At 55.4% G+C, this 10670-nt stretch overlaps 1 protein-coding gene across 2 annotated transcripts in view; it reads left to right on the top strand.

Moving 5' to 3' along the window:
* Positions 1-4826: 4826 nt before the first annotated feature.
* BCL11A (BCL11 transcription factor A) overlaps positions 4827-10670 on the top strand; it is a gene marked incomplete at both ends in the record, with an annotated part of 73492 nt that continues 67648 nt past the window's right edge. For both annotated transcript variants that reach the window (XM_082481546.1, XM_082481545.1), the window contains one exon: positions 4827-4881. In XM_082481546.1, the coding sequence (XP_082337672.1) occupies positions 4827-4881 (55 nt within the window). The remainder of the gene's footprint in view (positions 4882-10670) is intronic.

Below are 10670 nucleotides of genomic sequence, written 5' to 3'. Positions count from 1 at the left end.
CCTTTTATACAGCAACCTCTAAGCATCTCACAAGCTTCAATAGAGGGAGGATCACGTTATTTTTCAGACAGCTGAGGCATGAGAAGAGGGACGGGTATATTTTGGCAGATTTAAATGTTAAACTCATTTTCACTGTGTAAATGTCCTCATGTGGGCACTCTGCCCTGCTGCTTCAGGTTACTGCTCCTGCCCCGGGACAGCAGAGTAGGACGGGTGCCCACCTCTGCCCTCAGCTGCTCCAGGTCATTAGCTGGAGTCTCAGGGCTCTGGTTCACATGGGACAGATTGAGACGGGACAGCCACTCGGCTAATGAGGGAGACCCTTCTCTGAGGTTGGTCTCTCCTTGTAGGCAGCCTGAAAACCACTATAGCCCTGGTTTCAGTGCATACCTGGGAGTTTGCTCGCATGCAGTGGAGATGTGGGGCCACGTTTCCTCCGGCTGACTTTGGTCTGGGTCTGGGAGTCTGTAGGCAAAGAGGAGCTGATAAAATGGCTGGGGGTGACTGCAGCTCAAACTGCTGCAGCAGGATTGAGGGGCGTCCTCCATGGCTTGGACAAATGAAGGTTGTGGAGGAAGAGAAGGTGAGATGCAAGTTTGGATGAATCCTCAGAGCCTGATCACTGGACTGTCTTTCCGTGCTGGCCTGGCTTTGTTCTCACCTGCCCTTCTAATCTTTCAGCATTTCTAGGTGTTAGCAGTCAGTATTTGAGCATTTCTAACTGTTTTTACCTGCCGCGTTCACTAGCTTCATTACTATAACTCAGCAGAGTGACACCACTGTGCAATAGGTACAGACAAGGCTAAAGATGCTCTCTGTGCCGGAGAGGTGCTGTGGTGGTGGTTGCGCTGGAAGCAGGGAGTGGAGGGGATGATGCAGGGGGAGCAGGGCATGGGGTGCAGTGGGGGGACATTGCCCTTGCCCCCGCGGCTCTCCCGAAGCGCTCTGTCCCCAGGCTGTGCACCCCGGCCCTGCCTTTGCCACCGGCGCCGGGGCAGGCGAGCTCGGAGGCCGCTCACACCCCTGCTCTTACCCCCGGACAAAGCCGGGGACGGTCCCCGTGGGGCTGACCCCGCCATCGTCAGCCTCTCCGGCAGCGCCGGGGGCCATCCAACCCCCCACTTTCCCCGGGGTGTCCGGGCCGAGGCGTGCACCCGGCGGCTTGCGGCGGGTGGAGGGGGGGGGGACGGGACCCGGCGGGGGGCGGCGGGGCTCAGCCCGGGGCGGCGGGGCGCGGAGTGTCCCCCTCTCCGCGCGGAGCGGGCTGCAACGGGGCGGCGTTTCTGGGTTTAACGTGTCTCGGAGGAGGGCGGTGGGGGGGGTGGTTAGCCCGGTCCTGCGGCTGAAGGTGGCCCCGTAACCCTCCCCGTCACGAAGGCAGCGCCCCGGCGCTGGGGCTGAGGCTGTAGCAAACTCCCTCGCAAGAGCTGTTTGTTGACCACATTCACGTTCAGAGCCCTGAAGCTAAAAGCACTTTACACCATAAAATAAAAGCACTGTCTTTTTTTCTAAAAGGTTACGTCTGGAGGCCACGCTGCTCATACTTCATACAGAAAACTACTGAAAGGGCTATGAAATCCTCTATGATTTACACTCCCTCTCAGTGCATTAGGATATAGATCTACTCGACTCTAAAAATACTGTGGAGTTTCTAACCGACGTGAATATATGTGCATTATTCCAGAAAGTCTGTTAGAAAACTTGTCAACACATTATAAAGCATAAACCAGGACTTGGCCATTAAATACAGAGATCAGAGACAGAATATATACTGCAGGAAGTACCGAGAAAAGTCCCTCCATTCAAAATAGGTCTATTAGCTAAAAGTTTACACACAATATACACCAAAGGGTTTAGAGAGAGCCCGTGGACCGTAATTACAAGGCATAAATGGAATCAGTAAGGGCTTTACGGTCCCCAACGCAGTTAACTGGGCTGCCAGAAAATAATTTTAATATTGTCATAATTTATTACCCACCGAAAGCCACATCAAGGATTGTAAATATAGTTACTTTGTGTCCACGACTGCTCGTTAAACAGCCTCGTTCCCTTCCCCTAAAAATACAATAAAATACAAACCCACCTGCATTATTAATCTGCGGTTATGGCGTGTTAAAAATGTCTTCTGACTCCTTTTCTTTCTTGAGGTTTGTTATCTGCCTCCAATCACATGACAATGCGAAGCGCTGGGGTGGTGGGGGAGATGGGGGGAGCACAGCACTATTGCGATCAAATGCTAACATTAATAATTATCCAGCCAGGATGAAATACTGTTTTTTAAGGCAGCGAGTTTCCATTTAATTCGAGGCATTTTACGGTGCTGGAATTAAGGGCATGCTAATGGTAGGAACATCCTCCCTGCCATTCATGAAAGCATCTGTAAAATTAGCTCCTGACTGTAGGTTTTAAGATGCGGTCTGGGAAGTCACCTCTGGAATCTCAAAGACGGTACGTTAATAAAACAGATTTAGTTGTAACTAAGTGCTTAATTCGCTATGATTTTTTAAAGAAAATCAATTAAATGTTGCCTGTTATTTATCGGGAATAACCACAGATAGGTATTCTGATGCAGGTTGGCTTCAGAGAGCGCACAACTGCGTAATGAATTGTAATTCAGAGGACTGTTAACTGTGAACCACAGAACCTTTCAGGGGTAATAAAGTCATTACTTTTTACATTGCAGCCACCTTAAAAAAGCTTTATACGTGCCATTATATATAAATCAAATCCCATATATATATATCTCCGGTACACGCACACGCCTGTTTATATACGTTTCGCACAGGAACGTATGTACGCCTGGGTAGGGCAGACAACCCTGGAAGGCGGCGTGAGCCCCAAATCCGGGAGCTATTGTCACCTGCGGCTGGGTCCCCCCGGACAGTCCCACGGGGCTGTCGTTTGCTTTCCGGCCCCCCCTCCCCAGCAGTCACGGGGTGCATCCCCCGGTGCTGCGGGGACCGGCGCGGCCGGGCTGGCCGCTCTCCCTGTACGGGCGGGGGGCGGCGGGGCTGACCGGCGGCGGGCGCAGCTGCTGGCGGGAAGCTGAAACTGTCCCACGGCGGAGCCGCTCGCCCCGCCAACAGGTCGCCGTCCCCCGCCCGTCCCCTCGGTTCCCCGGGCGGCGTCCGGGCGACGGTAGCTCTGCGCGTTCAAGTCTTTCTTACAGCGGCGGCGGGCGGGCGGCAGGTCCTCCGTGCCCCCTCGCTGCCCGTCCAGCTCTCTCCTCCCGCGGGGCCGCCCGGCGCTCGGTCTCTCCGCCTCCGTCCCGGGCACGGTTATCCCCTCGCACTCCTTTCGCAGCCGCACTTTGCTCCAAACGCCCGTTCGCCTCCGGAGCTTATTTCTACTGCAACCTGATCCCTCCCCGTGCCGGCAGCCTCTGCGTCTCTCTCTCTCCGTGTGTTTTCGGGCGAAGTTGCAGCCGCCGCTGCCGCATCCTCCCAACTCCAGCCACTTCTCGGTGCTCCCCCTCCCCGCCCTCCCCCGGTGCCAGCCCGCCGCCGGCAGCCCCACGTTTCGCTTTCGTTAAGAGACTGTCGCTGCGGGCAGGGCTCCTCGGAGCGCCGCCGGGGGAGGGGGGCTCCGGGCTGGCGGGCGAGAGAAGCCCGCGGGGAAAGCTGCGAGGTCCCGCCGCCCCCCTTCTCCCCCCCCCCCCCCCCCCGCCCACTTCGCCCCGCTCCTGCGGCTTCTCCGCCCGTGCCTGGCCGCTTCCTCGCTCGCCAAACTCCGCTCGCTTCTCCCCCCGGCCCGCCGCAGGGCGAGGAGCTCGGCTCGCCGGCGGGGTAAGGCCCGCCGCTCCCCGCCGAAGTTTCCCGCGGGCCGGGCCGAGCCCCCGCCGCTCCCCCAGCTCCCCCCGGGGACGGGCCGCAGCTCCCGGGAGGAGGGGACTCCGCGGCTCGGGGGGAAGGGGGGGGGGGGGGGGGAAGAGAGGGAGCCGGATGCCCCCCCCCCCCGCCCGCTTTTTGGGTGGTCTCCGGTCCTACCTGGCTTCCCCCAGCTCTCCCACCTCCTCGGCACACCCCGAGGCTAGCCTGCCCCGCAGCCCTCTCTGCCCGGCCTCCGCTTCATTGATGCATTGGCTTTTCCAGCGGGGGTGTGCTGCCGCTGCCTGCTGGCTTTCTCCCTCTCTCTTTCCTCCCTTCTTTCTCCGCGTGTGCGTGTCTAATTTTCCCCCCCCTTCGCCCCTCTCCCGGCTCCCCTCTTGCACCCGCTCCTCCGCCGCCACTCGCGGCTCCGGCCGCCGCCCCCTCCGCCCCCGGCCCCCCGGCTCCCTCCGGCAGCGTGCGCCGGGCGGCCGGTGCACCCCCTCCCGCCGCGCCCCCTCCCCTCTCCCCCCTGCGATCACTGTCCATTGGCTTGTCCTGCTCTCTTTTTCATGTCCAGCCCCTGATGAGTGTCCATTGGTGTTGCCTTCGCCTTCCCTCCTCCCCTCTCCCCGGCTTGCCCTGCCCATGTTTTGTATGTCTCTGTCCATCCAGGCTCCTGACGTTCAAGTTCGCAGGGACGTCACGTCCGCACTTGAACTTGCAGCTCAGGGGGGCTTTTGCCATTTTTTTCATCTCTCTCTCTCTCTCCTTCTCTCTCTCCCTCTCTCTCCCTCTCCCTCTCTCTCTCTTTTTTTTTCCCTTGCACAAAAAAAAAAAAAGCCATGACTGCTATCCCACAATTCATCTTCCCTGCGCCATCTTTGTATTATTTCTAATTTATTTTGGATGTCAAAAGACATTGATGAAGATATTTTCTCTGGAGTCTCCTTCCTCTCTAACCCGTCTCTCCCGATGTGAACCGAGCGACTCACAAGCCACCGAAGCCACCAACCCACCATGTCGCGCCGCAAGCAAGGCAAACCCCAGCACTTAAGCAAACGGGAATTTTCACGTAAGTAACCCGGAGAGCAATTTATTTAATTTCCTCTTCACGGATTTAAATTTTAATTTGAGCGAGAGCAGGAGGAAAAAAAAAACCAAACAAAAAAAAAGTGAGAGCGAGTGAGCGAGTCGGAGAAAAAAAAAAAAAAAAAAAGAACTCAACGCCTGCTCGGGATTATCAGCATTCCGGTGAATTTCTCCCTCTCTAATTGAATCACCTTGATCACTTTTCTTCTCTTTCTGCCCTTGCCCCCCGCCCGCCGGCGCGCACTCCCTCTGCCCCCGCTCCGCTGCCTTCTCCCCGCTCCTCCCGCTTTCCGCGCTCTTTGGCGGCAAGAGCGGCGGCTCTCGCCCCGCCGCCGGGAGAGGTGCGGGGCTGCCGGGGGCAGAACCGCCCGAAAGTGGAAAGAAATTCCTGCGGGAGCGGCGGGCTGCACGCTGGACACCTCGGCCGGGCGGGCGGGCGGGAGCGGCGGACGAGCGGAGCGGGGAGAAAGTCCGGCGGCCGGAGCCCCCCTCGGCTGCCGGCGGGCTCGCCCCTCCGCCTCGCCCGCCCCGCGGCACCCTCTCGGGGGGGTGGGTGGGTGGGTGGTGTGTGGAGAGCCGAGCCGAGCCGGGCCGCCTCCCTCCCTTTTGTTTCCGCCGCGGGGTGGCCGTCCCGCCGACCCCCGCCGCCCCGGGCCGGCGCCGTGCGGGGCTCCGCCGCCCCGACCTCGCCCCGCGCCCGCCCCGCCGCCGCTCCGGCTCGGGCTGGGGCGGGGGGCGGCACCGGGGCGGCGAGGGAGCCGAGCCGAGCCGCGCCGCGCCGGGAGGGATTCCCTCCTCGCCCTCGCTTCGCCTTCTCCCGCTCGCTTACTATTTTTTGGAAGATTTTCAAAAAAAAAAAAAAAAGTGGAAGTGGATTTTGATTGGGAAAAATCTCGTGTCTGAATGTTTACAAGCACCGCGTGTGCGGGGAGCCTCCTGCCAACAAACACAGGCGAGAGCGAGCCCGGGCTGAGCACACACTCACACACACGCACACACACACACACGCTCGCACACGCTCGCACACACTCGCACCCTCACACCCGCGAACGGCCCTTTCTCGCCGCCGCATTTCAACCCCAAACCAAAGCCGCTCTCCCCGGGAGAGTAAAAACAATCCCCGATCCCCGCCACACCGTTCGCAACAAAAACTCTCCGGCTCCCTCCTTTCCTCCCTCCCTCCGGCCGCCGCCACACACACCAGGGCTAGATGCAAGATAAGCGGGAGCGCTCTTTGCACAACAAAAGGCAACTCGAGCTGGAAAGGTTTGGGGCGAGGGGGGTGGGAAGGAAGGGAGGAAAAAAAAAATAAATTCCCCTTTTCCTCGTGGTGAGCAGGGGTGGGGGGGAAGGGGAAATGCTGCATGCTTCTCCTCGCTCCCATTGCCCCCCCCCCCCTCCCCTTTTCTTTTTCTTTATTTCTTTCTTTCTCTTTCCCCCATTACTCCCGGCGAGTTTTGTTCCTTGCCAGGGATGGCATAAAACTCAGGGCGATTTCTTCCTGCCAAAGATCCCCGGCTCCCTCTTCCCTTCGCAAAAAAAAAAAAAAAAAAAAAAAAAAATCCCCACCAACCCCAAAACTTTACGCTGCGATTTCTGTCTCCCCCGCGGCTGCACAGACATTTCCAGCCAGGTTCGCACATGGAGCCCCTGAGCCGAACGCCGGCTCTTCGCGGGCAGCCGCTCCGCTCCGCTGCGGGCAGGGCCGGCCGGCCAGCGCTGCCTGCCCAAAGTTCTCCCTAAAACCCGGGGACGGGGGTCGGGGGCTCAGCCCCCCGCCCCCTCCCATCATTCTTTTTCGCTCTTTCACCGCCACTTCTCGAGGCGCTCTTTTTTTTTAAATTATCATTATTTTTTTTTTCCTTTGAATTGCGTTTGGGGTAGGGGTTGCAACATCAGCGGCACACTTATGGGGGTGCAGCCCCCCCCCTCCCGAAATAGGGTGCGGGGGGTGGGGTGGGGTGTCCTTTCCCCGCACCGGGATGCCCAGGCGGCCCCGGGAGTGGGGTGCGGGGGAAGGGGATCGCGGTGGAGTGTGTGTGCGCTCCGACTCGCCCCCGGGGGGGACGGGGGACGCGGGGGACAGCGGAGACGGGCGGGATCCCCGCGGCTCCTTTTCGCGGAGATATCCGCGGAGTTTTCCGCACGTGTGGGGCGGCAGCGGCGGCTGGGACAGGCCCGGAGGGGGGTGTGTGTATGTGGGGGTGTCCCTCCGGCGAGAGCCGCCCCGGGGATGGGGAGGGAGGAAAAGGGGGGGGGGGGGGGGGGAGGGAGGCCGGGCTGGGGGAGCGGAGAGCCGGGGGGATGCCGTGCCGGTGCCGGAGCCGGGGCGGGCGGGCTGCCTGCCCGTTTCGGTCGCTAGGAGGCACAGCGAGATCAAACAACCGGGCAGCCCCGCGAACTTGAACCTGGCCGGCTCCTCCGCTGCCTCCCGGCCGGCGGGAGGAGGGGAGGGAGCTGGGTGCCCTCCTCCCCCCCCCCCCCCCCCCCCCCCCCCCGCCTTCTTCTTCTTCTTCTTCTTCTTTGTTCTTAATTTTGCGCGGAGTTTGCTTGCTCCGGGAGGCAGCGGGTGATGCTCGCCTTCCCTCTCCCCGGTTCCTTCCCTTCCTCCCCCGCCAAAACGTGTTTCCATTGTACCCCCAAGTCCCCCCTCTCCTTGCACGGCACGATCCCAGGACACAAACTTCAGGATTAAACAGCCCCTCTCCATCATTCCCACTGCGCGGTGCGGGGAAATGCCCCGGCAGCGCCGATGCGCTGCCGGGGCATTTCCCCGCACCGCGCCGTGGCATTCCCGCCCCCCCCCCCCAACCTCCCCCCAGCCCCATCACCCCCGGTACCTCCTTTCTCCCGGCACTCCAAAATCCATCCCGCTATTGCCGGAGAGACGCTGCGGTTGTTTTGGTGACTGGGAAACGGGGAAGAAGAAGGGGGGAGTAGGAGGGCGAAGGGGGGAAGCTGAAAAGACATGTTGGTGGAAGGGCAATTTGCATGAAAAATAGGGACGGATGATTAGGGACCCAGGCAGGGAATTTTGATTGCCCCAGAATTAAAAGACGCATCCTGCAAAATCAGTGGCGAGACCAGGTGAATTGTATTGTGGCGTTCTCTTTGTAAAGCCGATGTTTTGTATTTTGTTTTAAAAGTAGCGGTAGTAATAATAAAAAGATATTTTTGCTGTCTCTGCCTCCATCAGAAGCCAAATGTTTTGCAGTGAACGCGGTGCCAGCCGTATTTCATACATTAGTATATAATTCTTGTTAATTAGCAATAATTTACGTTAAGAGCATAGAAAATGTTGAGGTTACAGGTTTTATATCTGTACATTTGATCATCTTGTTATTTTCAAGAACTTTGCCTCCTATAAAATTAATTAGGTGAAATGTGGAGGTGTAATCAGCAACCTCTGAATTACCACTTCATTTCCTGGTTTTGATTGTAAATCAGCCCAGTCCGTACAGACTTTAGCAAAGTCTATTTTTGTTTAGCGCTACTTTTAACTGTCTGGTGTCGAAGCAGCGGGTTACCTTCCCCTGCTAAATAATACTGACAGCGTCAGAAAGAAATCAGGCCGCGGGAAAACATTATAATTGAGTAATGATTATGCAGCGCTCCTCACTAAGCCAGTTGTAAGGGGAATACGGGGTATTTTGTGTCTTTTGCTACGGAGAGTTGGTGAGCTAGAAGTTAGATTTGCAAAATACCTTTGTCTGCGGCGTGCAGCGAGCTACTGGTGGAATTAGTCCTGCAATAATTTACTCCCTCGGTCCGAACGCAAGGAACGGCTGGGGAGAAAAACGCCATGCCCAGCAATCCCGCAGAAACACCCTGCTCCTCTCCCGGCTTCCCGAGGAGTGTGAAATGCATGTTGTGCGTCTTATCTTGTCGGTCTGTAAGTTTAGAAGAAAACCCCAGCGATTAGGACATTGTTTTTATTAATACGAATGTAACCTTCATATTCCTGTGGTTGACCTTACGTTAAATTAGAAGTAGTACTAGAGGCAAGAAATGATGGACTGGATCCCTGTGTCCTAGTTGGAGCTGAGGTACGGCAAGGTAGTGTGCTCTTTCAATATTATTTTACGCAGCACAACTGGGAGCTACTCCAGATCTTCCTCCTCAATATTCAGCCTAGGTAGGGTTGAAATAAATTTAACCTGAGTTCACTGGATTTTTGCACTTTATCAAAATCAGTTCCAATATCGTGCAGTCAAATTAAAATCTATTTTTTGATTCTCTGTGGCTTTAAGTTCATTAAATGTGAAATTGGCAGCCAGCTAAAGAAGGTCAGGCTGATTAACTGTTTAGGAGTTGTATTCTGTCTCGCTTGCATTACCTGGCAGTGTTTTGAGGTGGGCTGTATGTGTAGTACCCTCTGCTCCTGCTCGCTGCTGTTAGCATGCGTGCTGTATTGCGCAGGTAGAGGAATACCAACACGCTGCTGGTATTTATTTTTTGTTTCTCGTGAAAGGCAATAGTGATGGAGACTGCACACAGATTGCCAAGGTATTTCTCTGTAAACTTAACCAAAAAAAAAAAAAACCCAAAACCAAACAGAAAAGAGAGCTGTGTCTGCCTCGTTAGAGCATCCACTGACAATTCTGTGAGCAGAAATAGCCTCATAATGAAGCTTTTTGGAGCTCATTCAGGAAATTTGTCAACTTTGACAACATTAGGCAAGGTATTTTGAGTTTAAAGAAGGCACTTCTCACTGTTGCGAGGAAATGTGGTAGTTGCTTGGCCACGCTGATTTTTAGATGCTGAGGGCCACCAGTGCTAACACGTTCAACATAATTTAGGCATTCCTTTATTTTAGGATGAAAAAGGAAAAATGACTAATTGCCTTGCTTCCTTAAGTACTAAAAAATACCCCATCTAGCTAATATCTCTGTGTGGAATTGGTAGTGAATTTGATGTTTATTTGAATCCTGAGGAGCAGCGGAAAAGTGAGAGGTGCCTCCCCCCGCCCCACAGGCATTGCTGCTGCACTTGTTTTTTATCATTTTGGTTTCTGCCATTTATTTATTTATTTATTTATTTATTTATTTATTTATTTATTTATTTATCTATCTATCTATCTTGTCCCCACCCTCCCCCATGTATAACTCCTGGGTTTCGAATTTTTAAATTGGAAGCCACAAGCGGGCTGATAGGGATAGGGACACAAATACGTATGTATAGGTACGCACGTGTGTTAGAAGGGCTGTATGTGCCGCGTGTCGGTGCCTGGATGTGCGCGGCCACGCGGTGTGGCTCTCCCTCTCGTTTCTTTTACACACGCACATGCTACCTGCACGGCCTATATAAGGGATATGCAATATCTATATGTTGAAACACCTTTTGTCTGCACCCACACCCGCGTAGTTCAGACTCGTGAATTTTAGAAAGTAGGTCTGGCTGCTGGAAAATACACACCCATGTGTGTGAGAGAGTGTGTGCAGTGCTTTTAGCCTTGAATTCATATACATAAATAATACATCCGGCAGTAAAACACCATATTCGCTTCTCTTTGTAGTACCACAGAGTTTTGCAGTGTATTCTTTCAGACTATTAATTTAATTTTACCACCGAATCGTTGAATCAAGTCAGAAATTTATCCTCACGTAGGAACACAGAGACAGTTGCAGTGCTTGGTCTCGGAGTTCTGCATGCTACAGCTGCTTCTGCAAAATCTTTTTCCCTGTAACTGATGAATTCGTCTCCTCGCTGCCGTGCTAACAGCCGTGTTGCATGGGTTTAGTTGGGGGGGAACAGGCAGACGATGTAAGCAGG

The sequence above is a fragment of the Vanellus vanellus genome (assembly GCF_965231255.1).
Source record: "Vanellus vanellus genome assembly, chromosome: 3".
Classification (NCBI taxonomy): Eukaryota; Metazoa; Chordata; class Aves; order Charadriiformes; family Charadriidae; genus Vanellus; species Vanellus vanellus.
The sequence above is the reverse complement of the archived record's forward strand: the minus strand, read 5'-3'. Positions and strand labels throughout refer to the sequence as shown.